Source organism: Ictidomys tridecemlineatus (assembly GCF_052094955.1).
Source record: "Ictidomys tridecemlineatus isolate mIctTri1 chromosome 8 unlocalized genomic scaffold, mIctTri1.hap1 SUPER_8_unloc_1, whole genome shotgun sequence".
NCBI classification, from domain to species: domain Eukaryota; kingdom Metazoa; phylum Chordata; class Mammalia; order Rodentia; family Sciuridae; genus Ictidomys; species Ictidomys tridecemlineatus.
The window spans coordinates 320,943-348,149 of NW_027520958.1; the positions used below are offsets into that span (position 1 = coordinate 320,943).

The 27,207-nt window shown below is 33.8% G+C and overlaps 1 protein-coding gene and 1 long non-coding RNA gene across 2 annotated transcripts in view; one reads left to right on the top strand and one right to left on the bottom strand.

The window, feature by feature from the left end:
- LOC110597434 (uncharacterized) overlaps positions 1 to 27,207 on the top strand; it is a 313,342-nt gene that overhangs the window by 192,020 nt on the left and 94,115 nt on the right. Inside the window, exon 7 of the long non-coding RNA XR_013432301.1 lies at positions 15,147 to 15,266. This is a non-coding gene — a long non-coding RNA (uncharacterized LOC110597434). The remainder of the gene's footprint in view (positions 1 to 15,146; positions 15,267 to 27,207) is intronic.
- Positions 1,414 to 2,543, bottom strand: LOC144372279 (uncharacterized). Its single transcript, XM_078035642.1, has one exon. It carries the CDS (start codon positions 2,512 to 2,514, stop codon positions 1,414 to 1,416), a length of 1,101 nt encoding a protein of 366 aa, XP_077891768.1. The 5' UTR covers positions 2,515 to 2,543.

Here is a 27,207-nt window from a genome sequence, read left to right on the forward strand (position 1 = left end):
AAAGGAACTGTGAACAGGAACACTTTCTCACATGGCTTACACTCATGGGTTTCTCTCAAGTGTGAGTTCCTTGAATTTTGAGAAGGTACCTGGATGCAGTGAAGCCTTCTTTGCACTCTTTACACACACAGGGTTTCTCTTCAGTATGCATTCTTCCATGTATTTTAAGGGTGGAGGAATGACTGAAGGCTTTCCCGCACTGCTCACATGCATGTTTCATGGCACTGTGAAATCTTTGATTTTGTCTGAGGGGACTGGAATCACCATAGGCTTTGTCACATTGCATGTACACATAGGATTTTTCTCCAGTGTGATTTATTTCATGTCTTCTGACTAAATAGGAATGAAGAAAAGCTTTACCAGATTGTGTACATGTATAGGGTTTCTCTTCACTCTGAAAGTCTTCATATGGTAGATGAACTGAAGCCTTTTCCACATTGCTAACAACACAACATTTCTCTCATTGTGCATTATTTCATGTATTTGAAGGGATCTGTGAAAATTAAAAGCTTTCCTACATTATTTACATGTATAAGGTTTCTCTTCACTGTGAATGTTTTCATGTGCTTAAAGTCTTTCCCACATTGGTTACATATATAGGGTTTTTCTCCAGTGTTTTTGAGGTTTTTCATGTTTTCTGATTGAACTGTAAAGACTAAAAGCTTTCCCACATTGCTTACATGTACAGGGTTTCTCTCCACTGTGAATTCGTTCACATATTCTAATAGAGCTGGAAGTTCCAATAGAGCTAGAAGTTTCTTGCATACATAGGGTTTTTCTCCATTGAGCATTATTTCATATATTTGAAGGGTTCTGGGGAATTGAAAAGTTTTCCTACATTGCTTACATGTATAAGGTTTCTTGGCACTGTTATTTTACTCATGTGTTTTTAAAAAATATTTTTTAGATGTTGGTGGACCTTTATTTTATTCATTTATTTATATGTGGTGCTAAGAATCAAACCCCAGTGCCTCACATGTGCTAGGAAAGTGCTCCACAACTGAGCCACAACTCCAACCACTCATTCATGAGTTTTGGTATGGCTATAAGAAGTAAAGGCTTTTCCACATTGCTTACATACATAGGGTTTTTCTCCAGTGTTCTTGAGACTTTTCATGTTTTCTGATTGAACCGTAATAACTGAAAGCTTTCCCACATTGTTTACATGTATAGGGTTTCTCTCCACTGTGAATTCGTTCATGTATTCTAATTGAGTTGCAAGAACTAAAGCCTTTTCCACATTTCTTGCATACATAGGGTTTCTCTCCACTATGAATTCGTTCATGTGTTTTAAAATTGGTAGAAGAACTAAAGCCTCTTCCACACTGCTTACATACATAGGGTTTTTCTCCAGTATGAGTTTTTTCATGTCTTCTGATTGCTTTGGAATGCCTGAAAGCTTTCCCACATTGTTTACATGTATAGGGTTTCTTTCTCTTCACTGTGATTTCGTTCATGGATTTTCAAGTACTTAGAAGTACTAAAGCCTTTTCCACATTTCTTGCATACATGAGATTTCTCTGCACTGTGAATTAGTAAATGTCTTTTCATGTATCTAGAAGTACTAAAGCCTTTCCCACATTGTTTACATGTGTAGGGTTTCACTCCATTGTGAATTTGTTCATGTCTTTTCATATACCTGTAAGTACTAAAGCCTTTTCCACATTGCTTACACACATAGTGTTTCTCTTCACTGTGAATTTGTTCATGTGTTTCTATTTGGCTAGAAGAACTAAAGCTTTTTCCACATTTCTTACACACATAGGGTTTTTCTGCACTGTGAATTTGCTCATGGATTTTAATGTAGCTGGAAGAACTAAAGGCTTTTCCACAGTGCTTACACACATGAGGTTTCTTTCCACTGTGAATTTGTACATGCCTTTTCATGTCACCAGAAGAACTGAAGCCTTTTCCACATTGCTTACACACATAAGGTCTCTCTTCACTGTGAATTCGTTCATGGATTTGAAGGTAGCTGGAAGAACTGAAAGCTTTTCCACAGTGCTTACACACATGGGGTTTCTCTGCTGTGTGAGTTCTTTCATGCTTCCGGAAACGTTGGGGATCATGCAAGGCTTTCCCATCTTCCTTATATTCATATGGCTTCTCTCCATGTTCCTGATACTCATGTGCTTTGTGTCCAGTATGAGCTGTCAGGGGCACGGCTAGGGATGGATCAGCAATGGTGACTTCTCTACACATATGGTGTTCACTTGGTTTTACTCCAGAACTTCTCTTGTTAACAAGAGAATCTATTATATGGCTGAGGATTTCTCCACATTGACCATCTTTTTTCTGTTCACAGAGTCTCTCTAACACTTGACTTCTTAGATTTCCCCTGGAATTGTAGTGATCATCAATGGCCTGATTTTTCCATTGTTTTCCTATAGTGATCAGGTTCCAGAAGGTTTCCTGCATCACATCTTTGAAGAGCTTCTTCTGGAAAGGATCCAGTAGAGCCCACTCCTCCAGGGTGAAGTTCACAGCCACATCCTCAAAGGTCACTGGCTCCATTCCCCGCCTTCTAGGGCTCCCGGGGTCGCCTCAGCCTGTAGAACGGAGATGTCACAGAGAGGAGGCTGAGCCACTTAGAAGCTCTCCTCACGGAACACGCGAGGCACACTCTAGTTTTCTTAATAACATTTTTTTAGAGGTCAACAGCCATTTCTCTGTTTTTATATTTTCAAGTTTAATACAATATCAGAACACCTAATAGACATTTTCTAAATATTCACTGCATGATTACATACATGAAGGAAATATGAATGAGTGAATGAATGAATATTTAATATGGTGGCGTTCACTTTGATATAGTACATTTGCATTAAAAATAAGATTGGTTAGAACCCAAACAAGATATGCATTAAAGAAAGAATAAACACTATTTGGAAAAAAATTCATAAAATGGAAAGCATACTATTTTAAAAAATGGGGGTATTCTCTTATCAAATAATTGCTTTTTGTGGAGTAAATGTAAAAATCAGTTTTAGTTTGATGTACATGCATATATATTTATGTGATGATAATAAGCAAGAAAAATTTGCAAATTTTAATTATTTTTTTCATATCTACTAATTTTAGAGATGGTGACTAGGAACAGTTGAACAAAATACATCATCAGATCCTTCATCTGTAAGATGAGAAGGATGGGTATACAGTCTCAAAGTTCCCTTCAAGTTCCATAATTTATAAATTGACTTAATTTATATCACATGTTTTACTAGTATGCAGCATGTTTTCTTTTAGTTCCAGAATAATTTATTTCTTTCTCTGTCTATAGACCAGTGTTAATTGTCATACCTAATCTATAGGCCAATTTGTAAGGAAAAAAATATCCATTGGGGACATGACAGAGCATCCACAGTCTGAAGAGTATAGAGTGGGAGGTCTGCTGTGCCTGCATGGAAACAGCTGTTTCAAAATCCTTAAGCATCTGGGGAAGTCATCCAGAGAAAGGCCATCCACTGAGCTTTTGATCTCTCCACTTCAGCACTGTAGTACTGCCTGCCCATATGCTTGGTGAGAGCCAGCTTGTTCGACCCAAGCCTGGGGCTAGCTTTCCCCCTCGCTTCTACCCAGGAAATAGCATCAGAGTGTTTCTAATGTAAAAGTAAATATATGGTAGAGTTCCAGATGAAAATGAGGTTATCCATTACATTCCTTACCCTTTTTCTTCACTATTCACCATCTCAACTTGCCCTGGGGGAAGACATATACTCAAAGCACATTTAACTTTCTCAACTAAATTGTATATATATACTGAAGGAAAATGTTTTTATAAAATACAAAATAATTTGCATGTGTCATCATTTGAACAATAATTTTATGTAGCTTGTTTCCTTAAGGACACAAATCATTATCATGGAAAACTCATTTGTATTGTCTTTTGCTCTAATAATAAAAATGGTTAAGAATATGTTTGGCCCTATAGATAGATACTGACCAAGTGTTATTTGATTCACAAAAAAAAAGACGCAAAAATATCTACTTTTCAATGCCTGTCACAAATTGAAACTGTTAATATGATTTGTATACACTGAAAAATCACATTTCTCTTCAGATAATTAATTTTTGGCCTTGGTCCATAGCGAAGGTTTACTAAACCTAGCGTACTAACAATGATAAGTATTCCACACCAAGATTACTTATTTTCAAAATACTATTACTTTACTTATTTTCAAAGTACTATTATTATTATGGGGACCGGGATTGTAACTCAGTGGTAGAACACTTGCCTAGCACATGTGAGGCACTGGATTCAATTCTCCGCATCATGTAAAAATAAATAAAATAAAGGTATTGTGTTTATATACAACTAAAAAACACTGTAATGGAATAAAATTTATATTATAGTAAAGTTGTAATGCATATTTTACTGTTGTATCTTTTAAGAAAAGATTGTTTTTTGTAAATAATATTATATACATAATAAACTAACTTTTCTCAACAGTAATGGATAATCATTGAATATTTGATTTGAATAGATTCTCTGTTTGTATCCTTAGTAATATTTTGTATCATCTAACTAGAATATCAAGTATAACTGCTTGAAAAAGAAGGAAATCTATTTTCTCAAAATCCTTTAAGTCCTTATGCTTCAGGATTAGTTTTTATTTCAATTGGTAAAAAGTGTCAGTGAGTACCTGAATTTATATATATATATATGACAACAGAATGCATTACGATTCATACTATATATATAGAGAACAATTTTTCATATCGCTGGTTGTATACATAGTATACTCACACCAATTCGTGTCTTCATACCTGTGCTTTGGATAATATTGATCATCACAATCCACCATCATTAATTACCCATTCCTGCTTCCTTCCCCTCCAACCCATCTGCCCTATCTAGAGTTCGTCTATTCCTCCCCATGTTCCTGCTCTCTATTGCACTATGAATCAGCCTCCTTATATCAAAGAAAACATTCTGCATTTGTTTTTTGGGGGGTTGGCTAACTTCACTTAGCATTATCTTCTCTAACTCCATCCATTTACCTGCAAATGCCATGATTTTATTCTCTTTTATTGCTGAGTAATATTCCATTGTGTATATGCCACATTTTTTTTTATCCATTCATCAGTGAAGGGCATCTAGGTTGGTTCCACAGTTTAGCTATTGTGAATTGTGCTGCTATAAACATTGATGGGGCTGTGTCCCTGTAGTATGCTCTTTTTAAGTCCTTTAGGTATAAACCGAGGAGAGGGACAGCTGGGTCAAATGGTAGTTTCATTCCCAATTTTCCAAGAATTTTCAGACTCTTTGCTCTTCCATACTTGAGTTCCACCTGTGTCAAAGTATGGCTTCTTGACCATTTCAATGGTGTGCTGACAGGGAATATGTGCTTCTTTGTTTATGTCTGGGGGCGGGGGAAGCTAAAGACAAATTTCCTTCCCGGGGTCCCAACGGAAAAGACCCTATTCTTCTCCCTGAACCATGAGGAAAACTCTAGGATATTATTCTGACAAATTCATTTTTTATGACTACTTTTGGATTAAACAACATTGGGTGCCTCCTTCATCAACCTCATCCTCTCATTTACTACTAGTATTGCAAATAAAAACAGCACATTTCAGATTTACTGGGTGATCAGTGAGTTAAAACAGAAATTGTTGAGTGGCTCCAATGCAAGTTCACGAAAAGAAAGGACTCACTGGTTTGCCTATTTTACCTGTCTTCCATTCCCCTCTTCCTGAAAGGAAGCCAGACTTGGTGTGGATGTGGAGTCGCTGATTTGGAACTATGGGGAGACAAGGGTCATTCTGCTTTGGATGGCTGAGCAAAGAAAGAAGAAACTTTTCGCTGTAATGGATTATAGAGATTCTGAACCAAACCAGGACTACTTGGCACTGGTCTTCTCACATAATTAAAATACTGACATTAATTTACACTACTCTTTGAGTTTTCACTTATATGCCTATAGCTGAACACAATATCTGTCAAATTTTCCATGAACCAATCATCAAATCCACAGCAAATAATGAAAACTGTTTGGCCTCTATCTGGTCCACCACTTATTAAATTGATCATATTTCTTCATTTAAAAATATTTTTAAATCAAGCTAATCAGAACCCACATTAAAAATTATCATAGACACACTAGACATTGAGAGACATCAGATCCTGTTTGAAAGGGAGAAAGAAAAGATGGACAATGGGTAGTTCCCTCACAAATGTTCATATTCCATTAATTAATCTATATATAAGTTTTTATTTAACAATCTCACCTCCCCAAACCTAGAGTTTATTTTTAAATTTTAAGCAATGTCTTTTTACACACACACCACACATACACACACATATAATTAAAAGAAATGTTGGTGCTTTTTAAACTAGATTACTAGGAAAGAAATCACTAGTTTAAATCAAATGTTATTAAATTTTCTTATAACCCTTAATGTTGTTCTCTAAATTGATTCCATAATGTTTGTTTCAATTTAAATTTCTACCCTAAATGTGTAACAATGTTCATTCAAAGTGTACTTAAAATCATTATGACAATTTATTTTGTCATTGTATGGACTTGGTCTAATTGTGCATGCAAAAGAGACCTCATGTAATGATTGTAATTTTATTTAAATGAATATTTAAAATATTAACTAAATTTTTCTTGTGCACCATTTATTTTCTTAATTCAATGTGTAGGAATTTTATGGTCTCTATTGCCTTTGTTCTTTTCACACTTGCCAAGTAGTTCTGTAATTCCTACATTTAAAATTCTTAAATTTTACATTTCAGGATTTTGAGTTTCAGAGTAGTATAGTTTGTTATAATCCAAGATTGTGAAGTATATTTAATGATTTCCTGTATTGCTTTTACATTTATTAAAAATAAATCAGTTAACTACTTCATATTTTCTTCTAAAAAATCCTGTAAGAAATAATCAGCATCTGATTTTATTTATCAACTCTACGGATTTTTTTTTTATCTTTGATTGAGTTCCTTTATTTTTATTAGCTTTTTTCTCTAATTATTTTGAGATGATGATATTATTTACCCCATTTAGAAAGATAATTACTATACATTTTTACTCTTTCTTAACTTTCATATTTTATAAGATATATTTAAGAAAATAAATCTTTCTCTGACTTCTTACTTAGCTTCATTGTATTTTTCACATTGTGCTGCTTTTCTATCAAAATTAATCTATAGAAGTTTATAAAACATTTTGCTCATTCACGCTTCCTAACATCCATTTTATATTTCAGACCTATATTTTTGAGAGCATATGTTCATTATCAAGTTACTACTGTTACATTGTGGCTGAAGAATGTTCTTCAATGTGGAACTGATATTTTATGACTGTGTGAAACGCTTTATAGAAACTCTTTGCAACTACAAGAATCAAGCAGACCACAACACAATAAAGGGTTACTATAATACACCTTTCTTACAACTGGATCAATCTCCAAACAAAAACTAATCAAAGAAACTAAGAACTCGAAAAAACAGTCAAGAATTTAGACTTAACAGAAATATATAGAATATTCCATCCATCAATGAGTGAATACTGGTTTTTATCAGCAACACATGGATCCTTCTCCAAAATAGACCATGTGTTATACCACAAAGGAAGTCTTAGCAATGAAATTAGAAGTCAATGATAAAATAAAAAATACAAGCTACTCCAACACCTGGGGACTAAATAATATGCTATTGAAGGAATAGTGGATAAGAGAAGACATCAGGGAAGAGATTTAAAAAAATCTCAGAGGTAAATGAGAACTCTGATACTACTTATCAAAATCTTTGGGACATGATGAAGGTGGTGCTAAGAGAAAGTTCACTGAATTCAGCTCAAAGAAGAAAGTTCATTGCATTAAGCTCAAAAGAAGAAAAAGACAACAAATAAATGACCTGACATTACATCTCAGAGACCTAGAAAAAAAAGAACAAACCATCACCAAAGTAGAAGACAGGAAATAATTATAATCAGGGTGGAAATTCTTGATGATATGTTAATGTCCCTATTAACTCATCCTAAACAAACACGGTCACAGGAAATCTGTGAGTCAAAGCATTGGCCTTCACAGAATTTACAATTCAGTTTCAGGGAGATCAGTCTCAATGAATCATAAAAGTTTTCCTGTAATAATAGAATATAACCAAGTCAAGAACATCACAGAAAGTAGCCCCCCAAAAAAGACTATATAACAGAAAACTAAACTAGTTGGAAAGATTCCTAGGTGCAGAAGGTGGGAGTTGGTAGAGACTTCTATTGATAAGGACCCTTGTCATGGTGGAACAGTAACACACGAAAGAGAAAAAAAATCTGTGGAGTGGAAAAGCCACAATCAAAAAGGAAACACGTTTAACAGTGAAATTGTGAGAGTGGGCACATATCAGATAATGTTTGTACTGGCTGTATATAATAACGACATTTTAAGAAAAAGAAAAGGCTATTATATCATTTCAAGTGAGCAGACAACAGGAGCCTACTAGTGTTTTTTTGTTTGTTTGTTTTAATTACTCTGGCAGCAGGGAGAGAACAAATTAGAAATTCCAGGAAATTAAGGGGGAAGAAGAAAGAAAAGTACAAAGAGTACAGTTAAAGATAATGCACAGATTTCTAGCTGGAGTTGTGTCATACAGTGAGACACTGAACAACCTGGGCTCAGTGACACCTGCCTCTAATCCCAGCGGCTCTGGAGGCTGAAGAAGGAGGATTGCAAGTTCAAAGCCATCCTCAGCAATGGCAAGTTTCTAAGCAACTCAATGAGACCCTGTCTCTAATAAAATACAAACTAAGGCTGGGGATGTGGTTCAGTGGTTGAGTGCCCCTGAATTCAATCCCCGGTACCCACCTCCATTAAAAAAAAAAAAAAGAAATAGCGAACAAACAGATTTTGGGATATCAGAACACAGAAAAATGAAGTCCAAACCTAAGCAAGCCTCTCTCTTACTCTTATCCATCTTTAATCTACCTTCCTTGACTAATAGTCACTATATGACAAATACATGATTCACTAAGTGGTGATAGGACAAATGATGAACTGGGAGGGGGAATTTTACATAGAACATTAGTTCAAAACTTTTAAGAAAATAGATTAAAATGTAACAAGATTCTAAAATAGTGCTTTACAATTTAAAATGTATTTAGAGTTATGAGAATTGCTATGTATCTTGTCTCTAAACTGGCCCTTATGCCCTGCATCTTGTGAGGCTGGCTCTGGAATTGTGCAAGCACAATTTATTTTCTTTTTGGTATCTGGTTCCTATCCAGTTGCTCCCCCTTCTTTTCACCAACAAAATATAACATCATTTAATGCTACTTCTTTACCTTTACAACAACAGAGTTGGTTCAAGAATCCACGGCTGGCTCCAGTATGCAGTCCATCAACAATCATAAATGTCTAATTGTGGAATCACTCAGCTGAGCATCACCATCTCCTCAGAGAGCTGAGTGCCATCCACAGGATTACTTCTCCAAGCTTCCCAATTTTCATAACTGTGACCTGGTCCCTGTTTCCCTGTCAGAGGAAGAGTTGCTTCTTCTGTGATATCTTGGCATCCCTTTTTTGTCTTTGTAGATCTTTAGGGATCAGTTTGAAACTCTTTTAGGTCAAAACTGTTAAATCATCTTTTTTTTTTTCTGTCTTGACAAGGCTGAATGATACCGAACTATTATTTTTTTTCTTTTTTTTATTGGTTGTTCAAAACATTGCAAAGCTCTTGACATATCATATTTCATACATTAGATTCAAGTGGGTTATGAACTCCCATTTTTACCCGAAATACAGATTGCAGAATCACATCGGTTACACATCCACATTTTTACATAATGCCATATTAGTAACTGTTGTATTCTGCTACCTTTCCTATCCTCTACTATCCCCCCTCCACTCCCCTCCCATCTTCTCTCTCTATCCCATCTACTGTAATTCATTTCTCTCCTTGTTTTTTTTCCCATTCCCCTCACAACCTCCTATATGTAATTTTGTATAACAATGAGGGTCTCCTTCCATTTCCATGCAATTTCCCTTCTCTCTCCCTTTCCCTCCCACCTCATGTCTCTGTTTAATGTTAATCTTTTCCTCCTGCTCTTCCTCCCTGTTCTGTTCTTAGTTGCTCTCATTATATCAAAGAACACATTTGGCATTTGTTTTTTTTAGGGATTGGCTAGCTTCACTTAGTATAATCTGCTCTAGTGCCATCCATTTCCCTGCAAACTCCATGATTTTGTCATTTTTAGTGCTGCGTATTACTCCATTGTGCATAAATGCCACATTTTTTTTTATCCATTCATCTATTGAAGGGCATCTGGGTTGGTTCCACAGTCTAGCTATTGTGAATTGTGCTGCTATGAACATGGATGTGGCAGTATCCCTGTAGTACGCTCTTTTAAGGTCTTCAGGGAATAGTCTGAGAAGGGCAATAGCTAGGTCAAATGGTGGTTCCATTCCCAGCTTTCCCAGGAATCTTCATACTGCTTTCCAAATTGGCTGCACCAATTTGCAGTCCCACCAGCAATGTACAAGTGTACCCTTTTCCCCACATCCTCTCCAGCACTTGTTGTTGTTTGACTTCATAGTGGCTGCCAATCTTACTGGAGTGAGATGGTATCTTAGGGTGGTTTTGATTTGCATTTCTCTGACTGCTAGAGATGGTGAGCATTTTTTCATGTACTTGTTGATTGATTGTATGTCCTCCTCTGAAAAGTGTCTGTTCAGGTCCTTGGCCCATTTGTTGATTGGGTTATTTGTTATCTTATTGTCTAATTTTTGGAGTTCTTTGTATACTCTGGATATTAGGGCTCTATCTGAAGTGTGAGGAGTAAAAATTTGTTCCCAGGATGTAGGCTCCCTATTTACCTCTCTTATTGTGAACTATTATTTAGTTGAGATTCTCCAACATTAAAAGACACACATGTATTGATGCTCAGTAGAACGCTGGTCAGTATTCTCTGTGAACCTATTTGTCAATTATTTCTCTAATGGCTGGGACCACAGAGGTAGAGTAGACAGGCAGGAAGTGTTAAAACTTCCAGAACGTACCTGATAGTGGGCAGTAAGGTGAAAGTTAAAGCCTGAACACATGGGCAATTCACGTTTGGTAAGTGCTGTGGTAAAGATTAAAACAACTGATGTGCTGAAGATGCCACAGTCCTGAGGAACTGGAGTGGGATGGATATCTAATTTGAGACTTAAAAGATTAAAAACAAAATATGAAAAGATGTGAAGAAAAGCTTCCTCCATAAGCCAAGAGAAAAGCATATGCAAAGTCATGAGGGTGAAATGAATTGGAATTTTTGTTCTAAGAACAAAAAGAATGGCCATGTTTTGCAGAGGAAAAAAAATAGAGTAGAATAGAAAGAAATAAGATTAGAGAGTAAAAGCTGAAATTAGATCATGGAAGGCATATGAGGTTACGGAAAGATGCTTTTCTTTCACTCCAGTTACACTGAGAGCAATTTAGAGTTTAACCTGAAAATGATGTGATCTGATTTATGTATCTAAAAGATCTGTCTGGCTGCAGAGTGGTGTATGAGTCATGTGGCCAGCCACAGGGCCGATATGGGACAAGAGTAGAGGCAGAGAGAACAGTTAGGTCATTGCAATTGCTCAAACAAAGATGAAAATGGCATTTATTAAAGGAGTATATGTTAATTTCATGAAAACATCTGTGTATGAATTAAACAATGAAAAGATTGATGTACAGGATGTTTATGAGATCATATTTCAATTTGCAAGGGAGGTAAACTAAATATCCGCCAATAGAACAGAACACATGGAGAAATGATATTGTGACACAGAAATTCTGTAATTACTTCACAACTATTGAAAATAATTTTAGGTAAGGCTTACTTATATAAAACATATTTATAGGGTATATGAAATATGGACTACTATAATATGTCTGTATATGTGAAAAGCCTGAGGAAACTGAAAGGTAGACTTCAGTGTACCTACACTTCTCAGGGACTCATAAAAGTATCTAAATTCTCTTCACTTTCTTTCTCTTTCCTAACAGCAGGCAATGATGATCTGGTCTTCAGAGAGTAAAAGTATCACTTACACAACTCATTTACTATTGTTATGACCTGGGGTCTTTGCCATCACTCCTGAAAGCTAAACTCTTGAACTTCTTATTATGACATTTTTATTATTTTTCATTCTTCTTTACCATTCCTATCAACAGATCAAACTACCTTACTGAGAGAAAGCATGAAGATGGTATGAAATAATAAGTAGAGGGTAAAATCACACACACACACACACACACACACACACACACACACACACACACACACACTCGCATAAGCTCATGAAGATTTCCAAATTAGCCCAAGAACACATTAACTGTCTATAAACTGAAGAGGTTTCCTTAACTGGTAATGAGTTTTCATTATTGGAGTTATTAAGGTGAATTAGAGCAATCATCTCTCTAGTATATTGTCCAGTAAATTAGTGCATCATAAAGAGATTGGAGAGGATGGCCTTCTAGCAAAGATGAGTTTTATAGCTCACACAAACTTTGAAGTTTTATGCTCCTAGTGATGAGATTTAGGATTAAGAAAAACCCTTAAGCACACGCTCTTTTGCAAAAATATGTATTTCCCTGATGTCCTACGATTACCAAGAATTCAAGGATGCTTTGGATTATTTTATGTATCTTTAGTAGACAGAATGTTATTGTTATATTATGATAAACATTCTTTCATACCTCAGTAAATCCATTATACTGTTTTCAGATCCCAAATCCACTTAAATTTTTAAAAGATGATTGTGCAAAGGAGATTTATATCCAGTGGGTAACAGTACATTTATATTCATCCTGGAGATATGTCTTAATGACTCATTATTTTCTCTTATATAAATATTTCTTAAACTCTATATTAAAAGATACAGTAGATGAGACAAGAGAACATATAAAAGATATCACCTCAAGTATCTTTCTTTCTCTCTATATATATATATACACTCATGTATACATAATATATATGTGTATTTGAATGATAGATGTGTGTATATATATAGTAAAAATAATACCAGGTTGAATAATAGATGTTCCAGTAGTTCTAGTAGAGGTGAATATTTCTGTCATGATTTTTAGAAAAGCTGAAGGCTAGAAGAAGCACAATGTATATAAATTTGGAAGATAAATGAGAATAAAATTAAAAATAAAATATATAGACAAAAACAGAAATGAGGGATATTGAGAGTTTTTACTGATTTTTAACGAGCTCTTTTTCTATTGTCATGGCAGTAGATAGAATGATGGTTGCAAAATAAACAGAATCTCCTTGTTACCATGAAATACGTTGATACCAGCAGCCTCATCTCTAGCAGATGAAAGTTTTCTACTGGTTCCCTCCAGACCCTACAATGCCAGTTACTTTGAAAAATGAGACAGTTTACAGCTACTGTTTGCTATTTGAATTTTTTTTTGTAAACTTTAAATTTCATCAAAATCACAGGCTCCTAGAAAGCTAGTCCATATCTAGTTTTTATTTATTTATTTATTCATTCATTCATTCATCTATTTTCACATTTTTATTGGTGCATTATAGTTATACATGATAGAAGTGTTGTACATGCTATTTTGATCTTATTTTATTTATTCTGTGAAAATGTAATTACTTCAAAAATTATGTTTTTATCTGGCACATGAATTATTTAAAAATGGAGAGTTTAAATGAGATTTTATGAAAATATACAAAGTAAAAAGGGTAGTATTGTGTCAAGTATAGTTTTATTGATGAGACTCAACTCTAAAATTAATTAGGTCTAAATTAAAATGTGAAAACAATGTGTTTAGTGAATCTACACTTGTCAATGACAATAAATGCAATTTACAAGATGGTCTTCAGTGCTTAACTTTAAATGTCTTTATTTACATAGAGTTTTAACTATAACTCCTAAATTTAATCTCCTCATGTTATTAAGGATTTGTTAGTGTCTGAAAATTACTTGTTAAGTTCAGTAATGTAATAAATAGAACCATTACTAAGATCTACCTTTAAATAAGAGGAAGTAGAATGACTGTATAGAAGGACATATACATAAAATAGGAAATTATAGAAGGGTTTAAAGTGACATCACCATATATAGAAAATTTATGCTACATTGCAATAATTTTCAAAATGTTATAAAACAAGAGAATTTGAAGGATTATTTCATATATTTCAAAAGTTTATATAAAATATATTTTTTCAATTTATTAAACAAATAAAGTGTATTAAGACAATAATATGTAGCTTTGTATGGAATTGTTAAAATTACCTGACCTTTCTAGTGCTATATTAAAGTTACAACTATAGTGCAAATAGTGTGGGAATAAATTAAAATATTAATAATAATGTAAACACTACACTTTACTCAGAGGTGTTACATAAAATATCATATATTCACCAGAGAGAATGCTGATTAAAAGCAAATCTTTTGAGGACAACCATATTTTCATTTCTTATTTGGTTTTGTGTTGTTATTAGATTGGTATGGAGAAAGCTAGTTAATTTTGTTCTTTGACATTAATCTTACACCCCTGGGGTAAAATGGTTCACAGTGATTGCTTGGACAGACAAAAATGTTGATAGTCAGACATAATAGGATTTGCAGCTATTTTAAGTCAAAATGAGTTCTTTAATCCTCAATCGAGTGCAGGTAGAATTAATTCATTACTAACCTCAACAAATTTCGATGAAACTAGGTCTGCTGTAACTGTTAAATTGTGGTAGAAATTAGGAAATGTTGAAATGGCCTCATCAAGAAACTGCATAATGTTGTTTAGTGCATTAACAGAGTCCCCCAAATCCTGCTCAAAAGTGTCTTTTTCTATCTTCACTCCACCATGTGTGGCTCATTTGAAACAACCAGCATGTCTGAAACAGTTTATAACTGTGGCTGGCGAAACTACTCAGCACACCTCGTTAACTAGCAATTTTACCTCAAGACCATCCTAAGCTTTCGATTTCTCCTGGTTCATTCTATTAAGTGGAAAATAATAAGAAAAGTCATAGATATAACTCTAGAGTTTGGGTGGTATCTTGATAAATCACTTAATATCAATTTGGGTTGATTTGGGTCTATTTCTGCATGATTTGCAGGGGAAGTAACAAAAATCTCTAAATGATAGCGGTTTGGATGCTTAATGCTCTATCTTTGTTGTTAATTCCTTTTCTTTCCCCCTGGAATTTGATAAGGTGAAGATGGTCGAGCAATTTGGGTTCTCATCCGTGCTGCATAAGCTGCTGGCTCTACTTGAGTAAACACCTACAGGATGCTGATTCCCACTCACGGAAGTGTTCATTACAGATGGTTAGGTAAGGACTGCTTCTCCCTCTTTCTGCTTTCCTCCCCCCACCTCCCCTTCTCTCTCTCTCTCTCTCTCTCTCTCTCTCTCTCTCTCTCTCTCTCTCTCTCTCTCTCTTTCCTCTTCATTTTTCTGTCTGAAGAAGTAGGACTGATGTTATTTTGAATATCCCTAGTAATTATCTCTGTAATTCTAAATAATGTAATTCTAAATAATTCATATAAGCATATGCCAGTCAAACCATGACAGTGTCTAGTGACTTTTCCGTGATGATAAGTGATATTTCATACTATTGCTCTTCATTTAAATTTTAAATTATTTTACTTAGTTTTTTATTGTTAAATCTTCTATGTTAACTTTACAACTAAAAGAAATATCAACAATTAATGGTTTGGGACATTATCTAATATTAATGGTTTGGGACTTTATCTAATATTAGTGGTTTGGAACTTTATTTAATACATTAAAACCAATAATGTTCAATATATTATTATTAAATATCTTAATACTCTGCTTTAAACTAATAACTGTAGAAAACTTTTCAGTTACTTGCAGTTTTGCTAAAGACCAGGAAAAGCCAGGCCCACGATTTTCTGGTTTAGTATGTAGCAGCTCCTAAACTGTGGAGCTCTCAGCTTGGTGCCTAAATTCCTCAGTACTGGGTGAATCCTACCATACTCAGAAATCTCTTTTCCTAAATAATTATTCTGTTAGCAGATAGAGTAGGTTGCATTCAGAGCCTGCAATATAACCAGGAAGAATGCTCATGCTTCTAGGCACATCCTTCTAATAACATTATGTAGCTTGGAGTAATCTTACCATTGCACAAGAGAAGCTGCCCAGATTGATCTTTTGAGCACACAGCTCATTTCTTAATATATTGATTAAATCTGTACTTTCTAAATTAAATCATGCCAATTCTTCCCCCAAATTATCTTCTTTTTTAATTTGTTCTTTTTAGTTATACATGACATTAGAGTCAATTTTGACATACTTTTACAAACACAGAGTATAACTTACTCTAATAAGGATCCCAGTCTTGTGGATGTACATGATATGGAGATTCACTGTGTTGTATTCATATATGTGCATACGCAAGTTATGTCAGATTCATTCCACTGTCTTTCAAATTTTCTGTGCAATACTACAAATTTATGTGAAGATCAAATGGATAGCAACAGTTCTCTGTTTCAATGAGTGATTAAATCTTATGTGCCTTTATCATACTTCATGTTTTTAATCATTTATTTTTTATTCATTTCTTATGTATTCTATTGTATATTTAGTAATGTTCTTGCATTTATTTAAGTTTCTGATGACTAATATATATATATATATATAACCTAATATTATGTGTTGACCTTATCACAAAGCTTATAGCTACCACAATAGTGTTTGTGGACAGATTTTACATAGTAAAAATTACTACCAAAAAAAATTCTCAATATTTTATACATAGCAAATCTTTTAATCATGAGAACAAGCTTGTGAAGTTGGTGTGATTACTTCTTGTGTGACAAATGAACCTGAGGTACAGAGAGGCAAGATGACTTTAGAGATCACAGAATTAATGAACAATGAAGCAGGTAGTAGGACACTGAATTTAAAGCTCTCATCACTTGAAAACTCTCAATTATTAACTCTCATACACATTCAGATAATAATCAGTTCTGTTATAGGATATTAGTTTCACCATTTAAGATAGTCTGCTATTTTCCTGCTTTTGTATTTTTTCTAAGAAAAAAAAATAAATGGAATTAAAATATTGGATTATTGGATAATGGAGAGTATCTCTTTGTTTGCATTTGGTAATTTTCCATTTTGTGTATCTACATAGAATCTTTCTATGAACAGTAAAATCATCATTCCATTTTTTTTCTAAAATCAGTTGTGCTTGATGTAAAATCTGAGGTTAGTGTTATTTTCATAGCTTTATAGGATAACCTGATTTTCTTCCCTCTCAAAGTGTTCATAGTTTTTCATTTTTATAGTATTCTAAAGTTTCACAACCACATGTCAGAATAGAAGTGTTTTCATTTATCTTGTTGAGACCTTAATTCAGAAAATGTGTTCATCGTATTTTCTTCTATTTCATATTGTATTATTTTTGTCCATATACTTAATGTTCCATTTATTTATTCAATTATTTTTGAAGTATTTTTTTCTTTTTCTACAACTGTTTCCTACTCTTGAATTCTTCCTTATTATTCTGAATCTTTAGAGATCTTAATTACAATTTAATGTATAAAAGGTTTTACTTGCTTTGGAGTAAGTGTTCTTCCTTCAACTTGATCCTTAATAATATTAATTTTCTTCAAATATCTGGGGATTCTTGTGTTTCTGGTGAATTAAGAATTAGAAGTAAGATAGCATGTGGTCTTGTACTTCTACACAGACCTTTGCTCAAGTGTTGAAGGCTTTCCTGGGTAAAATATTTGCATATGCAGGTCTCCTTGCTGGCAAACAGGATTTCAGGTAAATGAGAAAAAACAGAGAAATATTCCGGGGGTCCTAATTATCTTTTGTTTTGCTTTAATAGAATACCACAAACTTGGTGAGTCATAAATAAAAAGAAATGTATTTCTTGTAGCTTTAGAGCCTGGGAAGTCCAATGCCAGGCTGCCAGCAGGTGGTGAGTTTCCTTGGTGTTTCTTCATCTCATGATGGAAGGGTAAGGACAAGACATGCGTGGTGCATGTGGGGAGCAAAAAAGAGAGAGCCAACTTTACTTCTTCATCAGGTAACCACTGTGGAGATAATTAACAATTTCCCATAATGACTTCATCCATTCATAATGGCAGGGTGCCCAGGACCTCATTTATCTTAAACGTCTGAATTTTCAACATTGTTACTTTAGGGGTTAATTTAATAACACACAAACTTTGAGGGGCATGCTCAATCCATAGTAGTACTTATGCAGAAATAAGAAAAACTTCACTTTTGGAAACAAACAGCCAAGACTTATTTATATTTTCCAGTAGATATAGATATATCCTCACTTTCAATCTGGGGAAACTGGTAACAACATAATATCTTGCCATGCTGTTATATGGAGAGTCAGATATATGTGAATAGAGGTTTCTTTGTGTGTGTGTGTGTGTGTGTGTGTGTGTGTGCGCGCGCGCGCGCAAGGCAAGCACTCTACCAACTGTGCTATATCCCCAGCTTCTTGTTTTTTTAACTACATTTGGATAAATATTTTTAATTCATTTACCCTATTTTCCACTGACTATTAATATTCTACTTGTCTTGTAAAGCTTGTAGGCATTCTACCATTTTGAATTCTAATGAATATGGTATGCTCTGTCTTCTTCCCATTGATGCATTGGCTATCTTATTCTCAGAACTTTAATAATAGATTTATATATTTAAATTCGAATTGGGAATGTAGCATAGATAAAAATGACAAGTTTACAATATTGCATTTGTGGCTCCAACTGAACACTTCTAATTCCTGATATCTGCCTACTAGCCTAAAGACAATCAGAGGTTGATGTGTCAGTGTCCAAAGCAGTGATGTTAGGACATCAAATTCATTTGAAATTATGAACTTCACTTGTCTTCACTTAATCCCCACATCACCTTTCCAAGCTTTCCATTTGTCTTGAGCCTCTTCTTCACAAAGAAATATTTGTATTCCTGCTCATTTCTCCCCTCTCATTCTTACCTGAATGGCACTAAGATTTTCTTCACCGCTCTGCTGAAGTTATGCTCTTTACCACCATAGCACCAAACCAGTGGTTATTGAAGGCATTCAGTAACTCTCTTCTAAAAATACTCTTCATTCCACTTGTATTATGAGCTACTACCTAACTCAACGGTCACATCTTCTGATATCTTATAATGAGGAGTCCTCTTCCTTGTTGGCTTCACGTCTGAGTATACTGATAAGAAACACTGGGAACTGTCTTCTTTGGTTGTGGTGTGAGATCCAAACCACAAATTCCCTCACCCTGTTCCCACTCTCAGACCACAATAAAAGTCCTAATAAGGAGCCCCTTTTTTTGGTACTAAGGCCATTTCTGACTAGATCAGGAAGATTGCTGTCCCAAGACTTATTGCTTAAATACACATCACAGACCAACATTTCCACACATCTTGGTGTGTGTGTGTGTGTGTGTGTGTGTGTGTGTGTGTTCATCAGTCTCCATATATAAACCAAATATTTCAGCACTCCCACTTCTTAAAATGGCCCAGTGATAGGACTCCTTCCTTATTCTAATCTATACACACTGCTACAGTAGTTTTATCAAGTCCCATAATTTTATGTATTATCTCTATAATAACCATTCCAAAATATGTTTTCTAGATAAGCTCCACACCCTGACATAGATGTTGAATTACCAACATCTATGTCAATTACCTCTTAATATATCTGCTCAGATATCTAAGAAACATCTCAAATCCAATATCCAATACTATTCTCTAAATTTCTGCTGAAATTCTTCCTCCCACAGTTTTCTCTTAGTTTTTAGTTACTTTATTCAAAAACCTTTAAATCATTTTGGATATTTTTCCTTCAGTCATACTTCCCATCTAGCACATGAGAAAATCTGATTCACAGTCTAAAGGTACACAAAATCTTAACATATAGCATTGCTACTGTTACCAAGACTTTCCAAACTAATATTATTTTCAAACCAGGATTAGTGAGACAACACAACAAATTGATATTTCTTCTTCAGCCTTTGCCACACACTGTCCATGTTCTTCTAAACACAGCAACCAAAGTGACCTTATTAAAATGTGAATCAGACATGTCAATCAAACCATCCAATGGCTTCTTCCTTCATTAGAAGATAAATTCTTTTAAATTGCATACAGAAATCAATGTAAACTGACACCTACAATTCTCTGGCTCTATCCTCTTATTTTCCCACCACCTTATTCTACATCAGTCACTGTGGCCATATTTCTGCTCCTTAAACACAGAAGATTTTCTTTTATCACTGTTTTTTTTTTTCATTTGCTGTTTCCTTTGCCGTGAAAGTAATTTTTCTATGTATTTCATTACTCACTCTTTTATGTACTTTAGTTGTTATTCAACTCTCTCTATCTCTCAGTGAAGCCATTTTCCTCAACAGTATGTCCTGTCCACTTTACTTGAATCTCCGCTGCACTTCTTGAATCAACATCTACATAGAGGTTTATCTTATTAAAAATTTAGTTAGTAGGTTCTTCCTCATCACTAGACAGTAAGTTTCATGATAACATGGACTTTTCTGTTTATTTTTCCAATGAGACTGAGATATTTTTAGCATGTAGAGTACTCAGTAATTACTTGTTGAAATATTAATTGAACAGTAATTAATAAGTTTACATAGTATAGTAATGATAAGTTACTGTTTTTCTTAGAGTTTTTTAGTGCTTATTTTATAGTCAGTTGTTATAATGTATACCTTTAACTAATTGATTTGTCTTTTCTATTTATGCAATGAAGATAATAATAAAGAAAATCTTGCTACTAGACTTGATAGTGGGAATAGTTATCTATCAATTATCAGATCAAAGGCAAGATATATGGGTTCTTGTGTCTGCTGGAGCAGTTATGTAAGTAAAATAGTCTCTATGTGTATGTCTTTTTCCTAAGTTTTCCACCATTTAAAAATGTTAGGATGTACTTCAGTGTTAGAGCAAGAATAGCATGTACAAGGTCCTGGGTTTGATACCCAACAACGAAAACATTATAAATTAATAAATGAATCTTATGCTTTATATATTAGGTGCCCCAGAAGCTCATGTGTAAGACAATGTAAGAAAGTTCAGGAGTAAAATGATTGGGTTATGAGAGCCTTAACCTAATCACTACATTGAGCCCCTGATGATAATTAACCGGGTATAACTGAAGGCAAGAGTGTGGCTGGAGGAGGTAGATCATTGGGGCATGCTTTTGGGGTATATATTTTGTCCTTGGTACTTTCTCTTTTCTATGGCCATGTTTCAAACTGCTTTCCTCTATCACACCTTTTGCCATCCTGTTCTACTTCACCTTGAGCCTTGAGAAATGGAATTGGCCATCTATGGACTGAGACCTCTGAAATAATGAGCCCCAAATAAACTTTTCCTCCTCTAAATTGTTCTTATTTGGTCTTTTGGTCACAGTGACCAAAACACTGGCTAGAACAATAAACAGATAAACCAATAATAAATCAAATGTTTCCTTAGAAGCAAAGATTAATAAGTGAACAACAGTTCTGAGCACCATGTGTAGATAACTTTCACTTTCCCTCTTCTGAAGGCTGAGCAATGGACTAATAAGCTGGATTATGAGACTGAAGAAGAAAACCTCATTACATAGGTCATAGAAAATTTAAAGAGAATAGGATAATAATTAGAACCAAAATCAAGTATGCAACTGAAGTCCAGTAATCAAAATAAGGCACTGAAGGAAGGCAAGTCAAAGTGGATCAAGTTCAAAATAGATAACTAGGACCATCAAACACAGGTTAGCAAACAAAGCAAGATTTGTGGGTCAGGGGAGACTATGGACAAGTAAAACTGGAATATTCTTTTGTCTATGGTTGACATTTTGTGTGTGCTAGGAGATGGGACAAAAAATATTCTTACCTTAAGCAGACTACAATCTAAAGATGAAAATAAAAAATAGCAAAACTTCCACAGAGCATAACAGAACTATTTCAAGTTAATTTTATAGAACTGATGACATTGCAATATGAACTCTAAGTATACATAGAGCAAAATGTTCGATTTCTAAATAAAAATAAAAATGACTGGTTTATTTTAAAATACTTAAATTATATGATATACTTAGAACACATCTAATGTGTTATCTCTTTGCTTTGAAATGGAAGTCACAGAGAATTTATTTCTCTCACTTTACTATTTAAACTGTTAAAATTATGAAAATAACTAATTATTAATAATATTTTATATACCACGGGGTATTATTATAAAGGATTTCTTAAGACCAGATGATTTACTCAGATTTTATAGTATTAGTAGTTTTGTATTGAATTGTACCATGTTTAAAAGAAATAATATTTTTAATTTAGAAAAATCAAAGTTTGATACTGATGAATTATGCAATAAAAAAATTCCTGGAAAAAGACATTTAATTTACATTTTAATGCATCAAGCTGCTTCTATCCAAGGTGACCAAATCCTTTCTTTTGAAAAAACCAGGTTAAGTGTATTAATAGTTGGACTATTAAACACATCATTTAATATTGTTCACTAACATCTATTGATTGTTGAAAGAGACTTTGCTAGTAAAGCCTCATTCCTGTACTGCTAAGATTAGGTTTATCCTGCATTAATGCTTTAGTTTGATCATTTAAACGTCTCCCAAGTTCAAGTTTTACATTTTAATTTATTCTTAGGCCTGTGACAATGCAACTAAATCTTTAAGACTTTGCTCACTGGAATGATTTAGCCTTGATTTTAATAAGCTTGGGCAAATTGGCAGCTTTAAATAACACAAGCAAAGCAGTATTTTTCAAGACTTTTGTACATAACCACACATGATTATAAATGTTATGAACAATGGGATATGATTTTTCATGGAGGAAGAAAGTTTCCTTTTATAAATTACAATGCATCTATTCTTTCCAAGTAGAAAACTTCACAATAGTTTTGAAATGGTTTCTAAAATAGCCAGTGGGATGTTGGAGTATAAAATGAGTCAATCAAATTAAAAGATGACTAAATTTGTTTTATTTTAATATTATCTCTGGGCTTACACAGGAGAAGGAAAGTTATTCAAAGGTTGTAAACAGAGTATGGGGTTATTGGTAAAGAGAGCTACAATTATTTAGTACTAAATAGTTTCTTCTACAGAGCTTCTTTAGGTTTCTACAGTTTTATTTTTATAAGAAGAATAGTCTCTTTTGATTCTAGGCTCATTTTAAAAGTTTCTGTAAGTTTTTTTTCCCTTTTAAATAGAGCATATAAGAGTTGTGTCAATAAAAACTCACTTTTCCAAGCAGTCATTGGGTTGTTTGGTCATAAACTTGTCACCCTTTGTTACTCTGACATATTTAGGATATTTCCTTGTTCCTATGAATTTTCTCAAATTTCTTAGGAAAGTTTTATATTTCTTAGGAAATATTTCATTTAACAGAATCTTATATGAGTGTACTCCATACACTAACAGATAATTCAAGATGAAGAACTTCTGAAGGCTCAAGTTGTGTTTCCCAAATTCCCTGCTTAACTAAGTTTGCTGAGTTGAAGGCAAGGGAAGACACCAATGTTTTCATCATAGTGGCACAAAAAAAGTACACAAATATATAAATGATAACTTTGCAAAAATAAAATAATATGTTCTGAACTAAATAGAAGTAGATAAAGAGTGATTCTAGAAGTTGTAGTGGTTACTTTCAACAGCAAGTTTAGAGAAAAAAATTACTCTCTTATTAGATTTCATAAGAGCTGAATGATGACAATAAATAATATAAACCAAGACATGGGTGCAGCAAGAGCAGTCAATCTTCAATGGATCAGGAAAATTTATTATGAAAAGTGCAGCAAATGAGTTTGATGAGGAAGGCAGATGGCATAATAGGTACAAGTGCATAGATTATACCAACTGTATTGGAAAGGTATTATGGAACTATTGGGAGTTTGAGAGGAATTAGCATGGCTCAGTTTGGTGGTTAAATATTATAGTATTTTCCAATGCTTTCTGTCTTCCACCTAATTTATGCACAAGAAGCTGCCTAACAGTATTTCTCCATCCACATTGCTATTATCATTCATAGGAATGTCCCTCTGCAGACAGATTTTGTTTCTCAATATTTTGTACTGAGCATAAAATATTCTATCCTCTGGTCCTCTGTTCTTGGTTCCAGAGGTGCTTCAGGACCACTGGAAAAATAATCAAAGATGAAGTTCCTCTTTTCAATTCTTTGGCATAATTTGTCCTACAATTCTACAGATAGCCTATTTTTTTTTATTTAACAACATTCAAATCAAAAATAGGATCCTGCTTGCACCCCTCTTTCTCTGTAGCCAAAATCATGTCTACATTTTCCATACTTTTGATCTTCTTTATTTGCTTCTTAAGCTCAATTTCCTGCTCTTGTAGTTAGAGCAAGCAAACAAATAAATAGACAACTAAGATCCATTGGCATATTCACTAAAGTAGATGCATTCCTGTCTGGTGCCTGGCTCCAGCAGGCCAATAGTCACATGGTCCTGCTGAGAAAACCTCTCACAGATCCATTTGTAGAACATTTCTATTCATTAAGCTGAGAGTAATAATCTACTTTATATACATTAAAAGGTTTGAAAACAAATAAATTAAATCATTAAATGTATTAATGTCATCTGATATTTATCTAGATTTATTTAAAATTTGTTTTTATTAAACACTTGCTGATCCAAATGACATATACATTTCTAAATTGTGACATATGTAAAATCACAAAAAGAAAATACTGAACATTAGTTAGTGATCCTTCTATCTGAAGAAAATAGATGCTAACATTTTGTAACTCCATGTATGTGTGTGTGTGTTCATGTATTTGGCAATTATTATATGTGTTCGTACCATTTCAGAAATTGATTTTTCACTTAATATATGGAGCATTTTTACATCTTACGTATGTTTCAAGACTTTGGTTTCATATGTTGTGACTTGGTTTAAGTGTTACATTTTAGGCCTATTTGCAAGGCATGTTTGTGACGCTACAATGGCTTTTTTGCTCCCTGTTCCCTCTTGAATTTTAGTTTATTAAAGAGTATAGGTTGATATTATTATTGATGTTAATACCATTTTAAAATTTAAAGTGCTTCAGTAATTATTTTGGATACTTACATGAATTGTTATTATAATAAGTATATATATATTTTTTTTTCACTTTTTTTTTTTAAAGGGTCTTGCTATGTTTCCAGGTCAATCTCAAACTGATGGGTTCAAATGATCCTCATACCTCAGTCTCTCAAGGGCTAGGACTCAGTCATAGGCCACTATACCAGTGTTTCTTTGTTTTATTTGGCACCTGAAATATTACTGATTTTTTTAGTATTTAAATGTCCATTCTAAAATTTTAATTAATCTTTTAGTTGTTTGGAATGTGTCATTGCTTATTTGTATTTTTAAAATAAAAGGTGGATGGAGTATTTTTCTAAACATTTTTTTTTCTGGCAACTTTCTTTTGTGGTACTGGGGATTGAAACCAGTACTGTTTTACCTCTTAGCTATATCCCAGCCTCTCTACAGTTTTTTTTTTTTGTTGTTGTTGTTGTTGTTGTCTTTGTTGTTGTTGTTGCTGTTGTTCTGTTTTGTTTTGTTGTTTAATTTTGAAACAGTGTCTCACTAAGTTGCCCAGGCTGGTCTTGCACTTGAGATCCTCCTGTCTCTCTTCCTTAGTTGCTGGAATTATATGTGTGTGCCATCTTGCCTGGTTCTGACAACTTTCAAAATTTTATTTATTTTTTTTGCCTCTCTACATAAAAGAAAATGCATTGGCTTCATATAAAAATCTTGTTTCACAGTATTCATTGTCTTTTGACATTCTTATAAATGGAGTTTGAAATCCATATTTTCACAATTTGTAGGTATTTGTTAGATGCTTATAGAGTTTACTCTTATAGTCTCTAAAAATACAACTTCACAAAGTTATATCTCAATTCCAGTATCTTTTAAATAGTATTGTCTGCTCTTCTTTTGAACCCTTGATACATTCGAATTCAAATTTTTAACATAGGAATATTTTAAAAGTTATTATTAATTTACTATTATATAACTTCTTTCAACTTTTTTTTCCCTGGGTTTGGTCATACTAACCAACATTCTGTCTTTTCCCTCTAACTTCTAAGAAATTGTTTAACATTGTTTACTTTATTAATTTCATTGCATTTAATGTTTACTTTGATGGTCTTGTTTTTGTAGTTTTTATTTAGACAGCCAAAATTTCTGATTCCTAATCTGAAAGTCATAAGTTTTATATTGAACTGTGTTTGAGAACCTGAAAAATACATTTTCTAAAAGTTACTTTTTATGTTGACCCTGGTTAAAATTGTTCTTAAGGGTGGTTTCTTTCCTTTAAAACATTATTTTCATGTACTCATTTTTTTAATACTTATTTCATTTTGATTTTTTGGTATACACATTTGAGTTGAATTATTTTTATATCTTTCAAACCTAGACAAAAGAAGAAACAAAAAATCTTCTTCTCATGCTCTTTCTCCCTATCCCATTTTGAGTCACCCCCCTTATATAAGAGAAGACATTCGGCATTTGATTTTTAGGGATTGGCTAACTTCACTTAGCATAATCTGCTCTAATGCCATCCATTTCTCTGCAAATGCCATGATCTTGTTATTTTTTAGTGCTGAGTAATATTTCATTGTGTATAAATGCCACATTTTTTTAAGCCATTCATCTATTGAAGGGCATTTAGGTTGGTTTCACATTTAGCTATTGTGAATTGTGCTGCTATAAACATTGATGTGGCTGTGTCCCTGTACTATGCCCTTTTTAGGTCTTTTGGGTATAGTCCGAGAAGGGGAATAGCTTTGTCAAATGGTGGTTCCATTCCCAGCTTTCCAAGGAATCTCCATACTGCTTTCCAAATTGGCTGCACCAATTTGCAGTCCCACCAGCAATGTATGAGTGTACCTTCCCCCCCCACCACCGCATCCTTGCCAGCACTTATTGTTGTTTGACTTCATAATGGCTGCCATTCCTATTGGAGTGAGATGGTATCTTAGAGTAGTTTTAATTTGCATTTCTCTGATTGCTAGAGATGGTGATCATTTTTTCATGTACTTGTTGATTGATTGTATATCCTCCTCTGAGAAGTTTCTGTTCATGTCCTTGGCCCATTTGTTGATTGGGAGAAAGAGCATGAGAAGAAGACTACCACTAAATAGGGAAGAGAGGTGGGAGGGAAAACGAGGGAGAAGGGGAGTTGCATGGAAGATGGAAGAAGAACCTCATTGTTATACAGAATACATATATGATGTTGTGATGAGAAAAAGAAAAA